A 22765-nucleotide genomic window follows, 5' to 3' on the forward strand; every position below is an offset into this window, starting at 1 on the left:
TTAAAGCTGCAACACCTTGAGGGTAGGTGGGGGAGCGCGAGAGCTTCTGGGTATTGTAGTTAGCAATATTCAATCAGCAAGAAATGATTGAGGAGTAAACTTGTGTAATAAATATTACCAAACAGTTTGGGCTGCTGTGATCTGAACCTTATAAGACTTTTGTCCCGCGTAAGCCATCCGTTACCTCCGTGATTCAAAACGACGAGTACGGAGATTCAGAGGGACTACATGTCCCATAAAGCACTGCACGTCGGAGGCCTTTGGAGAGCAAGGTCGGCCGCGGCGCAGGCGCGGTGTCGCGATTTCGGCGGTGGGGAAGCATGGCGGCTCCGACGCTAAGTGGGAGGCTGTACTCCCTGCTCTTCCGCAGAACCTCTACCTTCGCCCTAACCATCGCCGTGGGTGCCCTGTTCTTCGAGCGTGCCTTCGACCAAGGCGCGGACGCGATCTACGAAAACATCAACCAGGGGGTGAGGGCCTAGGCCATCCATCCATGACCTTGGGCCCACCTGAAAGTGTCAGTGGGAATGGAGGTGGGACGGGGCGCAGTGCACCTTGACAAGGAAGAGGGGTGAACCCTGCGCGTCTTTTGTCTGCAGACTGCCGTCCGCCCTTTCTGCCGGGGGTGAATCCTAAACCGTCAAACGAGGTCAATAGATTCCACTTTCCAGGGCGTTTAAATATTTCGATCTCCCACTTCTCCATTTGCAGACTGAAGCCTAGGGAGAGCAAAGGACTTCCTAGGGCTGCAGCACCAGGAAGTCAGGGCTGGGACTGAACCCCCTGTCTCCGCGGAGGGTTTCAAGGGCAGATTGGAGCGGTGGACGATGGCGAAAAGGACATCTGTCCCCTTAGACCTCGCGGCTGCCTTTTCCGATGGCGCCTTCGGTTCGCAGGGCTTCCCGCGCAAGCGGCGCGGCATTCCTTGTGGTTCCGAGTCGGGGCTGTGAAGTCGGAGCCCTGCGTGGGAATACAGGGCCTCGGTTCTTAATAGCTGTGACGTTCAGTTGGGCAAGTTTCTTAGCATCTCTGAGCTTCACTTTTACCTGTGACATAGATCATAGTAACGACCTCGGATTTACTGTGAATATTATTCGAGATACAGGCAAGATGCCACCGTGCCTGCCAGGTGGTGCCACTCAGAAAAGAACATTTGTATAACCAGGTTGCGGGTTCGATCCCTGATCCCGGGTGGGGGTGGGTGGGGGAGGCAACCTACCAATGTTTCTCTCTCTCTCTTCCCCTCCTCCCTCCCTCCCTCTCTCCACCTCCCTTCCTCTCTCCACCTCCCTTCCTCTGTCTCTAAAAAACCAACAAAAACATGTCCTCAGATGAGGATTAAAAAAGAAAATAACATGCTACATTCCGCAGGAGAAATTGGAAGCATGAGGTAGGGAATCGGGCAGGCGCTGGGCTGGGTGCTATGCAGACTATATATCATTAAATCGTGGCTCATACTAGGGAACGCCTTGTGCAGATAGCCCTGTCCCACCATTCGTTCTGTTTGTAATGCATAGCTGTCCCACAGGCTCTGTTCACCAACGCTGTGTTGCCTGTGACCAGGGCAGCTTTCTGCCCCTATAAAGCTACTACCACAGTTCCATCTCCTGCAAGCAGCTAGCCGTTCCCCGTGTTTGGGAGAGACGTGGAAGTATGTTGTCATGACTTCTGTATTTTTAGGAATGAGAGTCCAGCTAGTCCCTGACCCAGAAAGCACAGGTCTGAAGAAATGAGAATGGCTCAGTGTGACTCAGTGTGAAGTGTTTTGGGGACTCTATGCTTAGGATCCCTTAAGTCATATCTAGAGTTGAAGAAGTGAACCATCTTCCCGGCTCTGTTCCTTAATAATTGTACTTTGGGGCAGATCCCTCAATCTCGGTACCTCAATTTCCTATAAAAGTAATAACATCTTTTCCCACTTACTTCACATGGTGATTGAGAGCATCAAAGCTTTTTTTTTTTTTAATCCTCACCTGAGGATATGTTTTTATTGATTTTAGAGAGAGAGGGAGGGAGAGAGAGAGAAACATGGATGTGAAAGAAACATGGATCAGTTGCCTCCCTTCTGGGGATTGAACCTGCCACCTGTGCCCTGATGGGAACTGAACCCATGACCTTTTGGTGTACAAAACGACGCTCCAACCCACTGAGCCACACCAGCCAGGGCTCAAAGCATTTTATAAACATTAGGAATGTGTGACAAGCCTGGTATTGCTTCCAATTTTCCCGCTGCAACTGTCGGGATGTGGTAAGACTTTCTCTCCAGCTTGTTTTAGGGACCAGGGCAGTGGGAGTATAATTGTAAAATGTGAGAGGGGAAACTTAAAGTTTGTGGCTTTTGTCTTTAAAATGCAGAAGCTGTGGAAACACATCAAGCACAAGTATGAGAACTAGTTCCTCGGAGGCGCCCATCAAGGCCGGATGGACCAGGCCCACCCGCCAGCTGTTTGCCCGGAGCCGGGGCCTCAGTGTGAGAAGATGCTCACAGCACTGTCCACGGACCATGTTTAGCTGTTGTTAGGAAATGGCTTCACCTGACAGACTCTTAACTTCTGCTGTGTTTGAAGTATGATTAGTCAGAGTCATCAGCAAATAAATGTAAGCTGTCCTTGAGACCTGCTTCCGGATTGGTGCTTTATTAACTCGGCCCGATTGTCACTGGTCATTTCCTTGGGACCACTTCAGAGTCCTCTGCAAACATCTGAAGGGCAGCTTCCATGATTCTGGGTTTCCCATTAACTTCCAAAGAATTCTGGTTTTCAAAACATGAGCTAGGGTTGGGGATGTGACCTGCAACTTTGTCTTCCAAACCGATAATTCCATTCTTAAATCGTGTGGAGGGGAGCTGACCGGCTTGGCCATGGGGAGGCACTATGGCCTCAGCTGGGAAAGAGAAACCCTGGCCTGAGCACTGTGGGGCACTCCAGGCCCCAGAGTCTAGTCTCCATCCCGCCTTGAACTTGCTGTGTGTCTGAGCAAGCTGCCGTGCTTCTCTGGGCCATAACCCATCTGATGATTGAATTAGGCCAGAACTCGAAGCCTCCTGCTAGAGTTCCGCTCTCTAAAGAGTTTGGTTTGTCATGGTACTCGGGTTTGAATCCTTACTCCACCCGTTCTAGTTGTGCAAGGGAAAGACTTTTTTAATTTTTTTATTTTTATTGATTTCAGAGAGGAAGGGAGAGGGAGAGAGAGAAACATCAATATCAATGATGAAAGAGAATCATTGATGGGCTGCCTTCTGCATGCTCCACATTGAGGATGGAGCCCGCAACCCAGGCATGTGCCCTGACCGGGAATCAAACTGTGACCTCCAGGTTCATAGGTCAACGCTCAACCACTCAGCTACGCCGGCTGGGCTGAATGGAATTTTGAATGGAAATTTCAGCCAAGTAAAGATCAAGGGGAAGAGCATTCCAAGAAAAGAGAACAGTAAGTGTGAAGCCCCTGAGTTCAGTGTGAGCTTGGTTTATCCACTGAACTGAAATGAGGGAGGGAGAGAGAGGGCCAGATACCGTGTGGCCTTGTCGGCCATGCTAAAGGAGTTCAGATTTTATTCTAAGAAAGGGAAGCCCTTGGGGAGTTTCTGATCAATAGCTTACATTTGTCAGCTTCTTAATATGAGCCAGGCTTTGTATTAAGTGCTTTGCAGTTTCCGTGTCACTTAAAAGTGAATGATGATCCAATAATCCATATTATTATTACCACCGAGTGGCTCGAGTGAAGTGTAAAGAGCACTGATTTTTAAGAATGGACAGTCCTGGGTGAATTCAAGCACCAGCGCTCCCTGGCTGTGTGAAGTCGGCCAAGTTACTTCCCTTCTCTGAGCCAATTTCCTCATCTGTAAAACACCCTCTGTGAGATTGCACAATGGCAGCTACGATTCCTCTGATTTCTGGAGATGTTGTCATCTTAAAGGGGTGTCAAAGGAGTAAGGATCGCTGTGCAGTAAATCTTCCCCTGCTGACTGCTTAATTCACCCAGCGGGGGGCTACCCGGAAGCCTAGGTCCTGCAGGGCGGCCTGCCAAGGCTCGGAACTTCTCAGCTCTGGGTGGAGTCCAAATTGTCCTGGCAGCTCAAAGCAGAAAGGAAAGCCCAGCCCTCAGAACATTCTAGGCTCGTCTCCGGTGGACACAAGAATGCTGCCTATCACAGGCTGGGATCCCTGGGAAACGGACTCCTCAGTGCACGGGAGCTTTATTAAGAAGTGCCCTGGGGGTCAGCGAAGGAAGGGAAGGAAACAGAACTGGCAGAGGGAGAAGGCAGATGCCGGCGCAGTCTCAGCGGAGGCCTCTGCTGACCCTGATCCCCAGGGAGTTCTGAGAATGAGATGACCTTCCAGAGCTGTCCTGAGCAGGGTGAGAGGGCAGCCCTTTAAAAAAAAAAGTATATATCTATATATATAGATAGATATACATATATATTTGTATTGATTTCAGAGAGGAAGGAGAGAGAGAGAAACATCAATGAGGAGAGAGAATCATTGATCGGCTGCCTCCTGCACACCCCATACTGAGGATGCGTTGCTGCAACCTGGGCATGTGCCCTGACCGGGAATCGAAAAGTGACCTGGTTCATGGGTCGACACTCAACCACTGAGCTACACTGGCCGGCGAGAGGGCAGCCCTGTACAGTCACGTCAATCACCCACTGAGGCTGCTGCCTAGGAAGGAGGCAGAATGGGTCAGGGCAGTTCTTGGCGTGGCTGACCTCTGACCGGGCTGACAGCTGAGGCCGCTGGCCGATAGCACTTCCAGCACCCCACTCCTGTGGGGGACCCGGGCACCAAATCTGAGCATCCACCACACCCCTCTACATCCTCCTCAGGCCCACGAGAATGGATTTGCAGAACAAATAGCTAGATATGCTTTTACTTATTAAACTCAGAAGGTTTTTGTTATTGTAATACCTGGCACGAGCAAAGAGATGTGGTCTGGTCATTCTCAAATCCTGCTATTGGGAAGGCCAACTTGACAGTCAAAAACTTTGATCCAGCCCAGCCAGCGTGGCTCAGTGGTTGAGCATCATCCTATGAACCAGGAGGTCATGGTTCAATTCCTGGTCGGGGCACAGGCCCCGGGTTGCAGGCTCCATTCTCAATGTGAGGCATGCAGGAGCCAGCCAGTCAAACTATTCTCTCTCATCATTGATGTTTCTATCTCTCTTTCCCTCTCCCTTCCTCTCTGAAATATCAAGAAAAATATATTTTTAGAAAAATTTGACCCAGCCGTTCTATTTTTCAAAATTTACCCTGGGAAAATAATCATGGGTGTGGATGAACATTTAGCCAGCAGGCTGGCTGCTCATTGTAGTTTAGTAGCAAATAATGAGGAACAACCTAGGTGCACACTACAGGGCACTGGTACAGAGAATACTATTAAGCCCTTAAAAAGGATGAGGATGAGAAATGGGAGAAATGTTCACAATGTCTTACTAACTGAAACAGTGGTGATGACAGCACGTGTCTGGTAAGATCCCTTTTGTGTGTGTGTGTGTGTGTGGAAAACCAATGTGTGTATTCCTTTTTCTGAAATAATGCTCAAAGGATAAGAACTAAAACCCCAACCGTAATTATGTCCAGATGGTAGGATTATGGGGTTTTTCGTCCTCTCTGCCTTGTGTGAACGACACTGAACGTATGACTGCTTTTGTAATAAGGAGAGAGGGGAAGCAATGTAAGTGATAAAAAGAAATACATTCCATCCTGTAACTCAGCCAGCCCTTCCAATTCGAAGGGACAAGGACTGTCCTACAAATGAGTCTGGAGTCTTCCAAGGAAAGAAGAGAAATCAATGAATTTAAAATGTCTGAGCAGCCCTAGCCGGTTTGGCTCCGTTTAATTCCGGTCAAGGGCACATGCCCTGGTTGCAGGCTCCATCCCCAGTGTGGGGTGTGCAGGAGGCAGCCGATCCATGATTCTCTCTCTTCATTAATGTTTCTCTCCCTTCCTCTCTGAAATCAATAAAAATATATTTAAAAGAATAAAAAATAAAATGAGCAACATGTAAAGTTGGAGGGAATACCAATTCTTCAGGCAAGATAGAAGTCATGGCAGCTGCTTGAGTGTCAGTGAGGGACGGACACTGTGTACCAGGGGCAGGCACAGCCCCCACGGGAGACACACACACACACACACACACACACACCTGCCTTCTCTGGGCACTCGCCCAAGGCCCCGTGTCCCTGGATCTTCATGCCGAGGTGGGCGCCAATCTCCATCCCATTTTACAAGTGGAAGTGAGGCTCAGAGGTTAGCGCCCCCACCCAGGGTGACAGCTAGTGAGAGTGGAGCGTGACAGCTGGCTCAAGGCTACACGCGTATGCACTGCTCCACACCCTGTACAAACCATTTTTCTCTTTTCATTGGGGCCGTGGCCTGAGAGGCTGGGATTTACGCACCGACTGAATGTCAAGGGCAGACTCCAGCCGGCCTCAAGGACAAGGCGATGATGAAATGCAGAGGAAGTGCTGGCGAGGAGCCGTCCAGCTGCACAGAGCCTTCCTCGGCGGCTCTGGGCCCTTCCTCTTCCCTGCGTCCTTGGAAGGCTGCCAGATCAACGCCCCAACACCGTCAATGGCTCCCCACTACCTGCAAGATCAAGTTCACATTCCTTAGCCTGACATTTAAGATCCAGGCTACCTCTAACTTCACTTCAGAAACCTTCCAGCTAGGCTTGCTGCTGTGGGTCCCTTTGCCCACCCTGATGTGCCGAGGCGTGGACTGTGGACACGGAACATGCCTGCGTTTGAACTCCAACCGGGAGGGTTGCTTCCTCTCTGGGAGCCTTGGTTTCCCCATGTGGAAAATGGGGCAATAATAATAATAATAATAATTCACAGACAATAGCTGAGATAATGCTTGTGGCATGTTTAGCACAGGCTTATGAGCCAGTGTCACCTGCAGGGAGTGAACCAACAGGGGCTCTCTGCATGGTCTTCAGGGGCCAGTGCGGAGCTTTGGGGATGACTGTACAGCGGAATCACCCCGGTGGCCCCCACCCCACCCTGCTGTTTAAAACCATGTTCGCCGACATCCTCCCATCCCTCGAGGCCCACTCACTTTCCTGGGATCCCCTTCGTGTCCCCGGGAAACCTCACTTCAGCATCTGACACTGTTCAGACCCCGGCAGCCACGCGTCATCCATCCGCAGGCAGCCCTATCTCCGCCCCACACCTGTCGCCATGAAACCGACGCCTCTCCTCTCCGCTCTGTCCCCCCTCCTGCCTGAGGCCTGAGCAGACTTGTCTCCCTCCCACACAGGTCTCCCTTAGGGCTGCGATGGCCTGTGACTCCTTGTCGCAGTGGCTCACTGAGTTTTCCTAATGAAACACCTTCTTCCCATGGGGCCCCCCAAGGGGCAACCCTTCCTCCCACAGGCCCACAGGGGAGACTGGCAGAGCGGAGATTTGGAAAATACGTTCTGCTCGGCTTCCTGCTGTCCTCCTCTCCCCTGTCCCTCTGTCAATGGAGTCACTTGATCATATCAACAGAAGTATGGTGTTTAGAACAAAGAAGGTGACATGCCCTCTTTCCCATTTTTTTTTTTTTTTAGTCTTTTAAAAATATATATATATTTTATTGATTTTTTACAGAGAGGAAGGAGGAAGGGAGAGGGATAGAGAGTTAGAAACATCGATGAGAGAGAAACATCGATCAGCTGCCTCCTACACACCCCCTACTGGGGATGTGCCCACAACCAAGGTACATGCCCTTGACTGGAATCGAACCCTTCAGACCGCAGGCCGACGCTCTGTCCACTGAGCCAGACCAGTCAGCGCAAGGCTCACTGCTTTTAGCATGTCCCCCAAGGCGTGATCTCACCTGACCCTTACAATCACCCGTGTCCATGAGGCAAGGACTGGGAGAACCATCGTCCCCACTTCTCACAAGAAGCACCCATGCCCAAGCTCTGAGGGAAGGGAGCAAACATTCAAAGCTAATGCTCTGGCCCAGCCTGTGTGGGTCAGTGGTTGAGCGTTGACCTATGAACCAGGAGATCACGGTTCAATTCCTGGTCAGTGCACTTGCCCGGATTGCGGACTCAGCCCCCAGTAGGGGGTGCGCAGGAGCAGCCAATCAATGATTCTCTCTCATCATTGATGTTTCTATTTCTCTCTCCCTTCCTGTCTGAAATCAATAAAAATATATTTAAAAACAAAAAGAAAAAAAAAGAACGTGGGCTCCAGGAGACAATCCTGGGACTGCATCCCTCCTTAGCCACTTGCTAAACGTGCGACCTTGGGCAGGTTGTCTGCCTTCTCTTAGCCTCAATCTTCTCACCTGTGCCTGAGAAGTAACAAGACAAGGCAAGGAAAGAGCCCAGTGACACTCTGGCCATGCAAGTCCTCAGTAAGTACCTTTATTTTCACTACAATTCATCGTGGTCTCATCATCGTGTTCATTCATGCACATTCCCTTCCAGATGTGGTCTGTATGCAAAATCTTTTTTTTTTTTTACATTTTCACCAGCATGTATTCTGCTTTCAAACTTCAAAAAACATCGTTCTTGAATATTTAGTTTCCCATGTGGCTAGCATCGTTTCACTGACATATAAAAGGGGTGTTCCACCCCCAGCCCCCGGCATTTTTGGTGGGTTTGTTTTTATTTTTATTCCCTCCCTGTATTATTTACCCCAAGCTCTTGGTGTAACAGGGACAGGCAGGTTCTTGACAACCATTTCCTCCTCTGGCTGCACCTGCTGGCTCAGGGGCCCTCAGAAAGGCTCTGCGTGCAGGCCCTGCCGCTAACTCGCCCTGGGCTCCGGGCAAGTCACTCCCTGTGCTCCCGGCTCCCTTCTATAAACAATGACGCGCTCTGTCCACCCACTCACAGCACAGAAGCGCTGTCCAAGCAAACATGCTAACCATCATCGCCACTCACAGACTAGAAACAAACACGAGTCTCTCTCAGAGGCACAAGGTCTTAAAAGCTTCCTGGGAAATGCCTGTCATGGTCATGTTCTCTGCCAGGGAACAGAGAAGGCACTTGAAAATTCTTGCTTCAGAAGCAGAAGTGGTGGGTCCCAGTGAGCCAGTGGGCAGCGTTCAGGGCCCCCATCCCACTTCACTTAGAGCACATCTGCTATTGCCCGTCTTAAACCTTGGGGCTGCCTCAGAGGATTTAACAGGCACCAAGTGTAAACCATTCATCTGGGCCAATGTACCCACTTTGCAGATGAGAAAACTGAGACCCTATGAGGCGAAGGGGTGTGCCTGCCAGCACCATTCTGCATGACCCTGAGCTGTTTTCAAAGCATCCCTGAAAGGGTGCCCTCAAGATCTGGAATGAGAAAGCATGCAGATCCTCCAGGGAGGTTCAATTGGCCTGGCGGGACGTTCTGGAAAATTGGAAAAATCCCTTCTGTCTTCTCAAGGCCTTTAAGCCAGGAAGCGGGTGCGGCCTGGACACCACTCTGGTCAGGAGGTGCAGACGGCAGAGTGAAAGTGAGAGGGGCCAAGCGAACAGTAACAGGTATGACGTGTAAAGGCTGGGAGCTCCCTGAACCACCTCCCTTTGCTCCAGGGAGGAGCTGGGCCAGTGACAGAAAAAGAACGGCCCCCACCCCGGCCCTGGCAAATGCCGGCAGAAGGAAATAGCCCTCCTGCCGCCTGGCGGGGTGGCTGCCGGGGGCCTGATCTCAGATAATTCGGCAGCACGAGGGGAGGACACCGCCCCCATATCAGCTCTGTGTCTCCAACGCACCCAGAGCCCGGGCGCGATGGGGGAGAATTGCCATCGATTTTCACTCGAGCGGGCTGACCGCACACAACCAATCTGTCAAGGGCCTGTCTGCCCCGCTGCTTCCCGCTCATCCTAACCACATGCAAATGAACTGTCCTGGCAACCAGAGCGACAATCAAGGACCAGTTGGGCAGGGGCCCTGGCTTCCGCTGCTCGGATCAGCCGAGCGAACGGCCCACTGCTGACCGCCATTGTGCAGCCACATTCTGAAGGCCCGGGAATCGGGATGACGGCAGCTGCTGCCACGCTCGGAGCCGGTTGGCCATGCCGGGGAGGGGGCTCTGGGGAACTAGGCCCAAGTCCCACTCGCTCCAACAGGGCCTGGCAGTAACATCCTCACTTGCTTCTTCTGATCTCCGACCCCTCATTTTTGGAGGATTTATGGTATACGCACAGCCAGGAGGCACTGAGTTCTGGTCCTGGCTGTGCCAAGTGTCCTCAGGCCAGCAGAGATGGAGGTGACACCACCCAGGGGGCCAGGGGCCTTAGAGGCCAGGGGTCCACCTGCGTGTCCATCCCTGTTCGCCCACTTCCTAGCTATGGCCCAGGCCGGCACCGTCGGCTCAGGGCCTCCCCTTCCTCTTCTGTGCTCTGGGGCTGACAACGGGGCCTGCCTCCTCGGGGGCAGGTGGTGGGGACTAAGAGAGAACAGACAGGACTGCAGGGCCTCACACCCCGAGTCCTTTCTTCCACAAGCAGGAGCTGGAGGTTCAGAGAAGGGAGCGATGTTCTCGGGGACACACAGCAAGGCAGAGCGGCATCGGGAGGGGTGCCACGTGAGGCAAGCACGAGAGGCTGATGGGAAGAACCCGGAGACGTCCTGCCCTCCTCAGTGGCTGTCACGGGAGGATGGGACGCGGGACGGCGGGTCACGGGCACATCTCGGATGATTGCTTAAAAGGGTCAAACGCTTTATTCGCAGGCCTTTTTTGTTTGGAATACACAGGTTTTCTGCCGTCCAGAGAAAAGGGAAGCGGTGTCTTGCTGCAAGAGGTTTTGGGCCTCGCCTTGGGGCTCTGTCCCTCCCTTCTGCCTGCTGCTGGCCCAGGGGCTCCTCTGCTGTGGGATAAGGCACTGTGTGTTCTGCAGGAGGGCGCTCACGGCTGGCTGGTGGACAACGAGGCGGCCTTCTCAGGGGCTGCAAAGCTGAGGCTGCTGAGGGGTCGAGTTGAACTTGGGTCTCTGGCGAGCAGGCCTTGAGCTATGGAAACGGCCTGGCGGGCTTGGCACCGCTGCCTCCTCGCGGGCCCTGGCGTGGCGGCTTCAGGAGGGAATCATGCCTTTATTTCGTTTGCGGTCGGCCATGGTTCTCCGGTTGTGATTGGCTCGTGTCGACTTGTTCGCTTCCTTCTTCCTGCGTTCCTGGGTTGTCTCACGGTTCTGCCCGTGGCCCCGGGGGCTGCCGGCCACAGCTGCTGAGCTGTCATGTCGGTACCTAAGGGAGGAACGACCCATCCCCAGGAGAACCATCAGCCAGAGGAGCTCGGCTAGGAAGAGCCTCGGCCTTCCTTGACGATCCCTGGGAAAGGGTGCAGCTTGGGCCAGGCCGCCCAGGCCCCCCCTTCCAGCGGGAGGAGAAGAGGAGCCTCGCGGGGGCGGGGCTCGGGGCCCTGGCAGCTGTGCCTGGTGATTTCTCTTCTCTGAGCCTGGCCTGCGGATGGGACCCTGGCTGGGCGGTGAGGAAGGACCAGCTAGTGGGCAGCCCACACTAGGGAGGAGGAAGGCTTGGGGATGGGCCCCCTTCTCCATCCGGGGCCTGGTGCTGGCGGCCACCAAGTGCCCTTCTGGGCTCTTTCAGTGTTACAGTCTGCCTGACACCAGCCAGCAGGCTGGACACACCGGGCTCTCACACGAGGGGACACATGCCCTCAGTGTCTGTCAAGTACGGGGTGTAAGGGTGGGCGGCAGAGCTGGGCCACCTGGACTTCCCGGATGGGCTCCCTCCCACCAGAAACAGCTCCTGAATGCTCACCCCTTCCTGGCGAGAAAGGCCATGCGCCTGGCTTCTGCCTTCTCCCGTAGCACCGCAGGGTCCTGCACAAAATGGTCGGGCTGCGGAGGGGAGGGGGAGAAAGAATCACGCGTCGTCCCAGATGCCCAAGCTGCGGCGAGACTGCACTGACTGAATCTCGTCGATGCCTCCATGCCAGGAGCCGGGGGAGCCGCAGCAGGGCAGGGCCCGGCCCCAGAACGCCGCCTCTGTCCCTTCCCCCAATTGCCCAAGGGGGAGGCGGCACCAGGGACTGAGGGTCCCGGACGGCATGGTGGGGGGGGTGACTATAGCTGGAACCTAACGACAAATGGGAGCGATGGGGGCTGGTGGCCTGGCCCTGAACACATCTGAATTTATCACCCTGGTGGGGGCCCGAGGAGACCCAGGGGCCCTGGGCTGCCCCTCCATTCACACTGAGCATCACGGCTTTTCACTGTCCTCTGTGTTGAGGTTCTAGTTAAGATTTTATTTGAAGAAAATGTTTAGCTGCTAAAAAATAAAATTTTCAAACCCACCAGCCGAGATGGTCTCCCAGGGCCCGTGGGCTCTAAGGCTTCTCTGATTTTAGAAATTGCCATCGTGGGCACAGAGGCACGCAGCTGCCCTCTCCCGGCCCCCGGCTCCTGGGCCGAGGGAACCCAGCAGCTCAAAGGCCCGGCCTCTGATCCATTCCCTGGGCCCTCCCTGGGCAGCGGAGGCGAGTCCGAAGCCAGCAGCTCTCCGAGCAGACATCTGGGCTTGAAGGTGCCCTCTCGGCCGGCAGCGAGGCGGGGCTGCCTCCAGGCCAGCAGGAGGGGGTACAGTGCTCTCCACTGCCCTTCAGAGCTGCGCCCTCCTCCCTCATCCGCCACCTGTCGAGGAGGTACCTTGGGGGCCTCGTCTTCAGCTTCTTCCTCCTCCTCGTCATCCTCCTCCTGCCCTTCTGTGGGCACTTTGGTTCTTAGCACTTGAGGGATGGTGAAGGGCCTACGGTTTAGAGAGAAGGTCAAATCAAAGGCAACATTAAACCCAGAGCCTCAGGGCAGAGGGAACGGGCGGGTGAGGGGCGGGTGAGGGGCCTGATGGGACAGGCTCCGGAGGCTGGGAAAAACCAAAGTGCTTTTCCCGCCGGCTCTGCTCCAGCCCCCGGATTCTCTGAGGGTCCCAGGGTCTGACGTACAGGCTTGGGGGGGTACTGAGCCTGGGCCGGGGGCTCTCTAGTTCACTTTTCATCTGTACTGGGTAATCTCCATCTAAACCCACCGGGAAAGGCTTTCTGCAATTGAGAACAGCGTGAAAATACTGCATGAAGTTAAATTAGGGGACCCCACTGAGGGTGGGTTGGACCAACCAGCCAAGGGGGTGACTGGCTGGAGAGAGCACTGGACTCGGAGTTTGGGCCCTGGTTCTGCCACTGACGTCCTCATGTGATCAGGGCCTCGGCCTCCCCACGTGTATAAACAAGAGGCTCTGGGAGAGCCCGGGGCCCGAAAGCCACGCTGCCCCGGAATTCCACCCTCTACCTGCCCCGTGGCCTCACCTGCGGCTGATGAGCTCGTCGTCGGAGTCGGCATCGTTGGCGCCCACCTGGTTGCCATCATACGTGTCGTCATACTCATCCTCATAGTCATCGCCGCGGTAGGACAGGCCCTCGCCTGGCTGCAGCGGCACCTGCGGTGGCAGACGGGTGGGTCAGAGGGGCCCAGGGCCGCTGGTCTCCCCAGCCAGCCTGAGCCCCGCAGCCCGGCACCCACCTCCTCCACCACCACACGGTACTGCTCGGGGCCCCGCAGCCCAGCACCCACCTCCTCCACCACCACACGGTACTGCTCGGGGCCCCGCAGCCCAGCACCCACCTCCTCCACCACCACACAGTACTGCTCGGGGCCCCGCAGCCCAGCACCCACCTCCTCCACCACCACACGGTACTGCTCGTAGCGCTGCCGCTGCGCCGCCACCTCCCGCTTGTCGTTCAGCAGGCTCCTCGCGTTCTCCTCCTTCCTGGCGTTGAGCGGAAGCAGCGAAGGAGAGAGGAAAGGACCGTCAGGCTCCGGAGGCTGTGTCCAGGGTCCAGAGAGACCGTGGGCTCCCTTCTTTACCCTCAGGCCAGAGCAAACGGGGACGACTCCTATCCAGCCCTGGCGGGGTGGGGGGGGGGTGGGACTCGCCGCTGCTGGTGCCCATGTGCCCGGGCCCAGCGCTTTAGAGGACGTCCCAGGAGCAGCTGTTAGAACATAAAACAGTCCTGACTGGTTTGGCTCAGTGGATAGAGCGTCGGCCTACAGACTCAAAGGTCCCAGGTTCGATTCCGGTCAAGGGCATGTACCTTGGTTGTGGGCACATCCCCAGTAGGGGGTGTGCAGGAGGCAGCTGATCCATGTTTCTAACTCTCTATCCCTCCCACTTCCTCTCTGTAAAAAAATCAATAAAAAAAATATATATTTTTAAAAAAGAATATAAAACACCCTTTAACCAGTAAATTCCCCTTCGGGGCACCCACCCTAGAGAAACGCTGGCTGTGTGTACCAAGAGGTCTGATGGGGGATTTTCTGTTTTCAGCATCGTTTGTGAATCGTGAAAATGGAAAGCAACCAACGCCATCACCAGTGAGATGGCTAAGTGACCTGGGCCACATCTCTACCACCGCACGCCGTGCGGCAGCTCTCAAGAATGACGTCGATCAGCTTATGCGGATGGAGAAAGAATTCTGAAGAGGAAAAACCCGGCTACAGAAAATGCATACAGCACGATCCCATCTGTATGAAAGGCTGAAAGCAAGTAAGACTGTCTTTCCTGTGGGCACGTCTGTACCTGTGTGTGTAAACGCACAGAGGGGTAGTGAGCCCCACGCAATGACAGTGGGCACTCCCGGAAGGGTCCGGGGTGTGTGAATCTTTTAAAACAAACATTTAAGAAGGAGCAAGGCCACATGGAGTTTTCCTACTGAGCTCACGGGAGCACCAGGGGATCTTGGGGATCAAGAGGTCAGGACCCCTCCTGACCTCTTCCTTTCACCCCCACTTCACCATGGCGGCCTTCTCATTGGCCTATGTTCAATCTTGCATGTCATATCGCACAGGGAAAAATGCCTGTAAGTTCATTCCTGATGTGTCACAGAGGAGGGAGCTCGGGTGCAGGGCAGGGGAGGGACTGCCCGGGAAGGCCATGAGCTAGCACAGCCACAGTGGGGACTCAGACCTCCTGACTCATAGCTCGGCGAATCTGTAGAAAAACCTGGCTTGTCAGACACGGAGGCCTGTGGAATGCAGTTTTGAGCCCTGCAGGGGAAAATCAATATGAGATGCTAGGCAAGAAAGTCCAGCTTAGCTGTGAAATCAGGCCTCTGGAATGTACCGAGGATAAGGGGGTGGGAATGGGAAGAGACACAAAGCCATACGCGGCCTCCATCAAAACCTTCTATGAACTGGCTTTTGATACAGCCTGCGTCTGTGGGGCTGTCAGCCCCGGAGCCTGGGGCAGGTCGGGACTGCAGCCTCCAGCGTAGGACTGGACTTTTCTCAGCAGCTTTTACTAAGAGCCTACTATGTGCCAGGCAGGATACTGGCACTGAGTTGGGGCGAGATTCAGGAAAGAGTAGATATGGGTCTGACTTCATGGACTCACAGTCTAGCGAGGGTGACGGGCAAATAGACAGCATGGAGTGTGCCGCATGGAAGCCAGCATGCCCTGGGAGTTCAAGTGTGACCTGCCTGTGCTACTTCATTTCTCCTGTGCTTCTGAGGGCAGGGCCAGGGCCCTGAGCCCTCTGCCCTCCCCAGATTAGGACAGGTGTCCCCACCAAGCCCCTCACCTCCTTGATCACTGCGTGCTGCATGGCCTGTCTTTCCCACGGTCTCTGCCGTTTTAGGGCGAAGCCTGGGTGCCCTGTTCACATCATCTCCCTACTGTTAAGCTCAGGATCCAGCGCTGGCAAATTGCTTAATAAATATTTGCTGAATGAATAAATAATGAGTACACGGACAAAGGCCTTGCCTCTTTGCAAACCTCAGCCCTGGGCTACCCGGCACAATGAGTTCAGTAAACAGCTGCCACCCAGACTCTGCCTGGCGGCTGGGAGCGCCCGCCCTATGCGCGGGGGCGCAGCCCTCCTCGTCTGCCCCTTTACCCACAGCCCAAGCTACAGAGGCTCCTTCTGGCCTGGAACAGTGGCCACTGAAGCAGGAGACCATTTCTGGCCTCGGATCTGGGGCTGTTGCAATGTGTGTGACTAAGCAGATTCCAATTGCTTCCTGTCCAGCCAGCCAGATGACTTTATAGCTGGCCTATGCCCGCTCTCCAGCACTTGGCCAGCCAAGCTCCCAGCGGCCCTGGGGAGGGGAAGTCGCACGGGCGCCTCACTGCAGCAGCAGCTTGCGATTCTGCCACTGGGGATCCTGTCGTAAGGACAGGCAGATCCCCACCCTGTCTGAATGCCACTGTCTCCATCATATGCCGGGGAAAGGGCAGGCTGTACTGGCCCAGCGGTGCCCAGAGTTCTGGATTTCATCAAACACCACCCTTTAGGGGAACTTTGGGAGACGAGCACAGTGTTGTCAACGTCTTATTTTTGCCATTCTCTACTATGCTGTCCCCTCTACCATCACAGCCGACTGTCAGTCCCTCCCAGGGGCTCCCCTTCCAAAGTCAGGTGATCTTTCCAGAACAAAGTGCACTGGCCCGTGGGACCATCGCCATCTCCCCATGGCCTCGGGGCCGCGGCCCCACTGTGCTCTCTGTGTGGAAGCTTCTCCTCCCCCGCTTTGCGCGGACCCTTCCCCCTTCCTCCCCTGGTCCCATGTCACCGCCTCAGAGGAGCCCTCCTGCCTGGATTGCTCGAAGCCCCTGCCAGCGGCGTGGAGGTCTGCTCGCTCGACCTGTAGCACCTGTTACAACCGACTTCACGTTGCTGTTCGATGAACTGATTACCACAAACGCATGTGGGCAGGGGCTTGTCTGTTTCACTCCCCGCTGCATCCCAGCACCTAAGCAATCCAGGGCCAGGGAGGCCAGAGCTCTGGGCAGCTACTTGTTGACTGAATGAATAAATCGCGAATGGTCTTTCAACGCCAAGAAAGTAGGAAGGACATAAACTAAAAGTACAGTATATGAAGGGCCCTAAAATGAAACACGCTTGCCTTCTGGAAAGCTCGCTCAGGGCGGGTCCTTACTCTCCTCCTTTGGCCGCAGCCTGGAGGAGTCAGGTCTCGGGGAGACTTTCTAAGGAGCCCTGCCCAGCTCCCCACCCAGAGGCCCGACGGCCGGCATATCCAACAATGCCAGGCGGAGGGGAGAGTTTGGACCCTCTGACCTTTTGCTATCAACGAGGAGGACTCACTAAAATGAATTTTTAACTGTTGTGATGATTCTGAAATACAATTGTTAAAGAACCGGTACCCAACTGAAAAAACAAGCAAGCAAGATACAGGTCTCCGCTGCCAGGGAGCCGTCTCCTAACGACGAAGCCATGGTTTCTCTCGCGTTCTCGCTGCGCTTGCGGAGTTGGGGTGCCTGCAACCCCGCAGCCCCCTGCACTCACCTCCTGCCCTTGTGTATCCGGCTCAGGTCCACTGAGTCCCTGCTGAACACGTCAAACTCATCGTTCTGGAAGACGTTGTGACGCGATGCCAGCAGAGGCGTCGGGTCGGGCTTTATTTCTCTGGGGGGAGGGGGCACAGAAAACAGTGTAAGGGGGGCTCATGCCCACCTGTACCCCACTCCCCCTTACCACTCGCCTTCAACAGCCACACCTGGGACACAATCTAAACACCTGCCCTCTCTGGCCGCTGCCTGGAATGACCCGCACCTTACCCAAGGCTCCCCCTCAGTCCCGCTGCCCATTCACACCGATTTTCTTAAAAGTCCCCTCCCTCATTTGCTGCTCACGACAGCCCTATGAGATAGGCAGCCAGAGATCACTCGACCTCTTTGTGCCTCAGTGCCTTCATCTGTAAAATGGGCACAAAGAGGCTGAAAAGCTTGTCCAAAGGCAGAGCTAACTCAATCCACTTGTTTGATAAACATCATTTGTTCATGGAAGAAATACCCATTCACACACTCACTCGTGCTGCCCCACGGGCTCCTAGGGAAGCAGTGGGCCAAACTCAGAAAGGGTCGATATGGAGGAAGTTAGAAACTTTGCTGCCCTTCCTTAGGGATCTCCTGGGAAGTGGCAATGACGGGGAAGAGTGGGAAGCAGAGGAGCGAAGACGGGGCCCTGACAAGGCCCGCAGAGCACCTCTGGCCAGGCCCCGGGCAGGCGGGCGGCCAGGAGCCTCCTCCCGCGTCTCCCCACCTGTCCAGGCCGCGGTCCAGCTGGCTGAGGGCAGGGGCCAGCCGCTCCTCCAGGATGTCGTTGATCACCTGCTCCGGGTCATAGCCGTAGTGCTCCAGGCAGGCCAGGATGAAGCCCTCCCCGAGGTCCGGGAGCAGGTCCTTCACTTGGGAGATGAGCGAGTCCAGCTCCACACCACTCACGGGGGGGCCCAGGGCGGCAGCGGCCCCCAAGCACTGTGGGAAGGAGGGGAAGGTGAGGCCAGGTGCGTGCTGGGGCAACAGGCCCCAAACAGCACTGGACCAGGAATCCGGGGACCTGGTGCCAGTCCTGGCCCTTATAGCCATCAGCCCTTTGCCAAGTCTCTCCGAGCCTCCGCTCCCTCCCTATGGGAAGGGGCTCTAGGACTGACCAGCCGAGCTGCTTCTGGCCTCCGAGCCTCAGCCTCCTCCTTATGAACAAGCACTCATACGCCACCCGCCTCAGAGGTTCCTTCACGCTAACCAGGGGCGGCTGGCCATGGGGGGACGCAGCCACCAGTCCCAGGCCGTGGGGCGATGCTTCCCTGTAATCAGATGCTTCTCAATAAGGGAGCCCGTTTACAGACTGCTTGATGTGGCCTAATTTTGTTAGGCTTTTCATTTACGGAAATTCCCAAATACAAGACAACAAAACCTTCGCTGACTCAGATAAGCAGCCAAATGGGGAGGGGGGTGGGCAGAGGTGAAGGGCTGTCACTCCCCAAGGCCCTGTGACAGTGAGGGCACGGGGCTCTGAGAAGCATGTCAGTGTCTATTAACGAGGCACCGAGGGCTGGCCACGTTCAGGGAGCGCCACGCAGCCGCCCTGGGAGTTCCAACAACCTCAGGGAGGCGGGACAGCGACGAGCCCCACCTGACAGATGAGGAACCAAGGCTCGGAGTGGGTGACGCTGCCGAAGGCCACACGGCTGTCGAGGGGCAGGACCCGGATAGACCCCTGAGCTGCCTGACCCCAGAGACTGTGTGGTCTTACTCCCCAAGTCACGCCGCCTCCAGACACAGGGGCAGAGTCCTGGGCTCAGCACAGCCACGGACCTGGTGGCTCTGGAAAAGCCTGAGAGGCGGCAGGAGAGGAGAGGCTCCCACACGGGCTCCGCGGGCCCGCAGCCCTACGGAGGGGCTTCCAGGGGCCACGCAGTGAGACCTGGCACCCCACCAGCTGCAGCCAGAGCGGAGCCACGGGACCTGCTCAGAGGATGGCTGCATCTGATTGGGGGAAACTGAGGCTGTGACAGCTTAGGAGACCAGCTCTCCTTAACCGGCCCAGCACGCCCAGCTCAGGACCCTCTGAGGCAGCACAGGCTGACAGGCAGGGCGAGGCTGCCCGTTCCAACCCCGCCACCCCCCGCCCCCCACAGGGGCAGAAACCAAGAAGGGAGGTTTCTGCTGCCCCAACCCTTCAGACAGGATGAGGACAGGAGCGGCTGCCACGGGAGAAAGCGCCACTCCAGACACACCTCCTCTTCCTCCGAGTTCTCCGGATGTGAGGCCGGTCCACTGACTGGCCCTGCGGCCGCCCCAACGCCATTAAGATCCTCGGCCACTGGGGGGTCTTTCACGTCTGTGGGTTTCCGTCGGTCCACCCCTTCCCACGCACTCTCTACCGCCTGGAGGATGTAGGCAGCCCGTGTCTCATCTCTGAGGATGTGTTAAGGGGTCTCTCTTGGGGACCACAGCCTCTCTGCCCCCTCAGCTCGGAGGCAGCTTCATTTCTCAATCCCTCCCCAGCATCTGATCATGTGGCTGCTGCCAGGGCTGTCTGGGATGCACCCCGGGCACCAGCAAGGCACCTGGGCTGCATGAGGAACCGGGCTCGGGCCTGGGCAGGGGCCCGGGGGAAGCAGCTCCTGTGTGTTTTCAGGTCAACCGCCCTCTGCTCCCCTGGGCCCCGGCAGCCCACCTCTGGCCTGGTCAGGCCAGGTCCCATCCCCGGGGCTGTGAGAAGGATACAAGACGGACGAGGCCTGCTGCAGCAAGCTGACGTCATCGGCCACCGGGAAGAGCGCATCGTAGTCCCGGAGGAACCTGCCAGACAGACAGCAGATGGGAGGGGAGGGCTGGGGCCACAGGGGCACTGGCCTGCTGTGGGCCACACCCCGTGTCTGCTGCCCAACGACAGATTCCAGAACCTTAGACCCTGGTGATTACGGCAGGGGCTCTGTTATGCAAGGTCTGTGGGGGCTGATGAGGCACCATGGGCCTGTCCCGCTGCTGGTTCCAGCTCAGCCACACTCACCTCTTCTCCTGCAGCAAAGAGCTGAAGATCTGCAGGAACTCTTCGATGAAGCCCTGAATGTTGTCACAGCTGCAACAGGACAGCAGGGGATGAGCTCAGCCAATGCAGATGATCCGAAGTTCCTTCCCGCCCGCCCCGCCCTGCGCAAGGCCTCCGGCCAGTTGGAGGAAAGAGGCTTTTTCTTGGTTTCCCTTCCTGCTCAGCGATGGAGGCAGGAGAGGGGGCAGATCGTGAGGGCGATGGCCCTGCTGGGCTGGGGCGGAGGCTTTCCACCTGGGGGCGGCGCCCAAGGGCTCACCTGCTTTCTAGGATGGGGAGAAGGCAGATCTGGTACAGGAGGATGTGAAAAACCTCCAGCAGCTTCTTCCTGGAGTGGGACAGCCTCTGCCACAGGTCACCCAGCAGCCTTTGAAGGCCGAGGGGAAGAGAGAAATAGGGATTTGAGAGACTAATCCCACTCCACCCAGCTCCAGCCCATACACGCCCCGGGCTGAGCAGGCCTCACAGCTCACTGCTGACAGCAGCGGGGAAAAGGCTACAGGCTCTGAGGCTGTCTGGTTCCAGGGTCACTTCTAGTTCAAACGGTGGGCCCGGAAGCAGCGGGCCGTCAGCACGAGCTTAGAGCACAGCTGAGGCGAAAGGGCTGCGATGCCAGGGCCAGGAGGCTGCTGGGTAGGGATGCACCAGCCAAAGGTGCGTGGTCCTTGGTCCCACCCGTTGCCTTGGAGACGGGGATGCTGAAGCAGGGCCTGTGCTCCGGCTTCTCTCACCCACAGGACCACCCAGAGTTTTGTCCCCGCCTCACCTGCTATCTTCGAGCCTCCTCTTCTTAATTGCAGACTCCAGCTCGGGAATTGCTATTTCGTAAAAGGAAGCGAGTCTGTGGAGGACACGTGGGTAAAGGCTACCTTCGTTCATAAACACGACACGTCACGAGGAAAGCAGAGCAAACCCAAGGGAGGAGGAAGGCGCACTTCTTGCTCCCAAGTTACCCACAGTTTTCTCCGGGGACAACCCTGGCTCTTCCCCACGCTCACCCCAGCCTGTCCCGCTGTGTGGGTCCCAGGAAGTGACCAGCAGCCACGCCTCCCATTCAGATGGGAAACCATCTGATAGGCTCATTCTAACAGGGCGACAGACGGCCACCCCGACGCACTGAGGTTTGAGAAACACACGGGTCACTCTCTCTTTTGTGCTCAGAAATTTCTAGCCGCTGCCCACCTCCTCTGTCCTCAAGTTGTAACTCCTCTCTCTGGGACATCCTCACCTGGCACGGCCTTGCTTCTCGTTATGGCGACCTCACACCCACACCTTCCCGGATGGGATTGGAACTCTCCGTTCCAGCCACACGCTTTTTTTTTAACCCTCAATTAAGCCAGCCACGCGCTTCATCATCAGGCTCCCCCATGCGATGACTCCTTCCCAGGACCAGAAGCACGGCACCAGAACAGGCTGTCCTTGAATTTCAATGCAGCCACCTCTCTCCTGTCGACTACTTCTGTCTGAGCATCCTAGCGCCCCAAAGCCAGAAACGCAGCCTCTGTGCCTAGGACAGTGCTGCATCCGTAGCACGTGCTCCGTGAACGTTTACAGGCAAATGTTTGTCAACTGGCTGATGTCTGGCCACTTCTAGCCTAGTGTAATGCCGCATGTAGCAGAGGGTGACCGGCCAAAGAGGCCTTAGTGGGCCCCTGGGATGGCACGCAGAAGACAGAGAGGGCGGTGTGGCCCAGATGCAGGTGTTGCCAGGATACATTGCTGTGGGGAGAGTCAGGTGGAACAACTCCTATGGAGGGGGATTGGGCGAGATCTAGAAAAATTTTAAATGCATATATCACCGGCCCCTGCAATGCTACTTCTAGGAATTTGGTCCTCAGAAATACTTGCAGAAGTGCAAGATGGGTGTGCAAAGTTACTCTTTTGTTTTGTTTCGATGATTTATAATTTGATTTTTCAATTACAGTTTACATTCAGTATTATTTTGTATTAGCTTCAGGTGCACAACATAGTGTTAGACAACCAAAGAGTTATTCTTTATAGCATTTTTTTTTTATAATAGCGAATGTCTGAAAAAAATCCTATAGGTTCATCTATGGGGTCTGGTATCCCATTCAATGGAATTCTACCCAGCCATACCAGAGATTGAGGGTGCTTCATGCACTGACATACATCAAATTTAAAAGTACAATGCAAACAGCACACAGAGCGCTCATATGCCAGCAATACATTTTTAAAAGCGGCTGGGTGATATATAATACACATATTTGCTTACACATGCCTATTTATATGCATATCTCTGGAAAATTCCACATAAAAACTAAGGACAATGGTTCTGTATGAGGAACAGATTAGAGTAGGGGAGAGTGAGGCGTCACTATATATTTCATGCTTTTTTGAGTTTTGAACCGTGTGCATGTATTATTCATTCATAAAACCAAAGGACAGAGAGAGAGAAAGAGATTCAGATGCACTCAGTACATACTCCAGAGAAAGGAGAAGGCTGC

At 55.3% G+C, this 22765-nt stretch overlaps 2 protein-coding genes across 4 annotated transcripts in view; one reads left to right on the plus strand and one right to left on the minus strand.

Annotated features, from left to right (window-relative positions):
• The first annotated feature begins 279 nt into the window (after positions 1 to 279).
• On the plus strand, positions 280 to 2613 carry UQCR10 (ubiquinol-cytochrome c reductase, complex III subunit X). Its single transcript, XM_070399190.1, has 2 exons — positions 280 to 470; positions 2356 to 2613. The coding sequence occupies exons 1-2, from the start codon at positions 321 to 323 to the stop codon at positions 2392 to 2394; spliced, it is 189 nt and encodes a 62-aa protein (XP_070255291.1). The 5' UTR covers positions 280 to 320; the 3' UTR covers positions 2395 to 2613.
• Positions 2614 to 8336: 5723 nt separating this feature from the next.
• The window catches only part of ASCC2 (activating signal cointegrator 1 complex subunit 2), a 30984-nt gene continuing 16555 nt past the window's right edge, over positions 8337 to 22765 (minus strand). For all 3 annotated transcript variants that reach the window (XM_070400259.1, XM_070400258.1, XM_070400260.1), the window contains 12 exons: positions 21067 to 21141; positions 20560 to 20667; positions 20262 to 20330; positions 19976 to 20050; positions 19483 to 19663; positions 18006 to 18220; positions 17250 to 17369; positions 13621 to 13714; positions 13254 to 13384; positions 12601 to 12700; positions 11714 to 11793; positions 8337 to 11176 (listed from right to left, as the gene is read on the minus strand). In XM_070400259.1, the coding sequence (XP_070256360.1) occupies positions 11005 to 11176; positions 11714 to 11793; positions 12601 to 12700; positions 13254 to 13384; positions 13621 to 13714; positions 17250 to 17369; positions 18006 to 18220; positions 19483 to 19663; positions 19976 to 20050; positions 20262 to 20330; positions 20560 to 20667; positions 21067 to 21141 (1420 nt within the window). In that variant the 3' untranslated portion in view covers positions 8337 to 11004. The remainder of the gene's footprint in view (positions 11177 to 11713; positions 11794 to 12600; positions 12701 to 13253; positions 13385 to 13620; positions 13715 to 17249; positions 17370 to 18005; positions 18221 to 19482; positions 19664 to 19975; positions 20051 to 20261; positions 20331 to 20559; positions 20668 to 21066; positions 21142 to 22765) is intronic.

Source organism: Myotis yumanensis, unplaced genomic scaffold (genome assembly GCF_028538775.1).
Source record: "Myotis yumanensis isolate MYYU_CA2020_CCGP unplaced genomic scaffold, mMyoYum1.0.hap1 SCAF_19, whole genome shotgun sequence".
Classification (NCBI taxonomy): Eukaryota; Metazoa; Chordata; class Mammalia; order Chiroptera; family Vespertilionidae; genus Myotis; species Myotis yumanensis.

What these genes read in the sequence shown, in the direction of transcription:
- UQCR10 (XM_070399190.1), top strand. Translation starts at nt 321, where the DNA reads ATGGCGGCTCCGACGCTAAGTGGGAGGCTGTACTCCCTGCTCTTCCGC. An exon ending in ACGAAAACATCAACCAGGGG is followed by an intron (nt 471 to 2,355) that starts GTGAGGGCCTAG and finishes TTTAAAATGCAG; the next exon opens with AAGCTGTGGAAACACATCAA.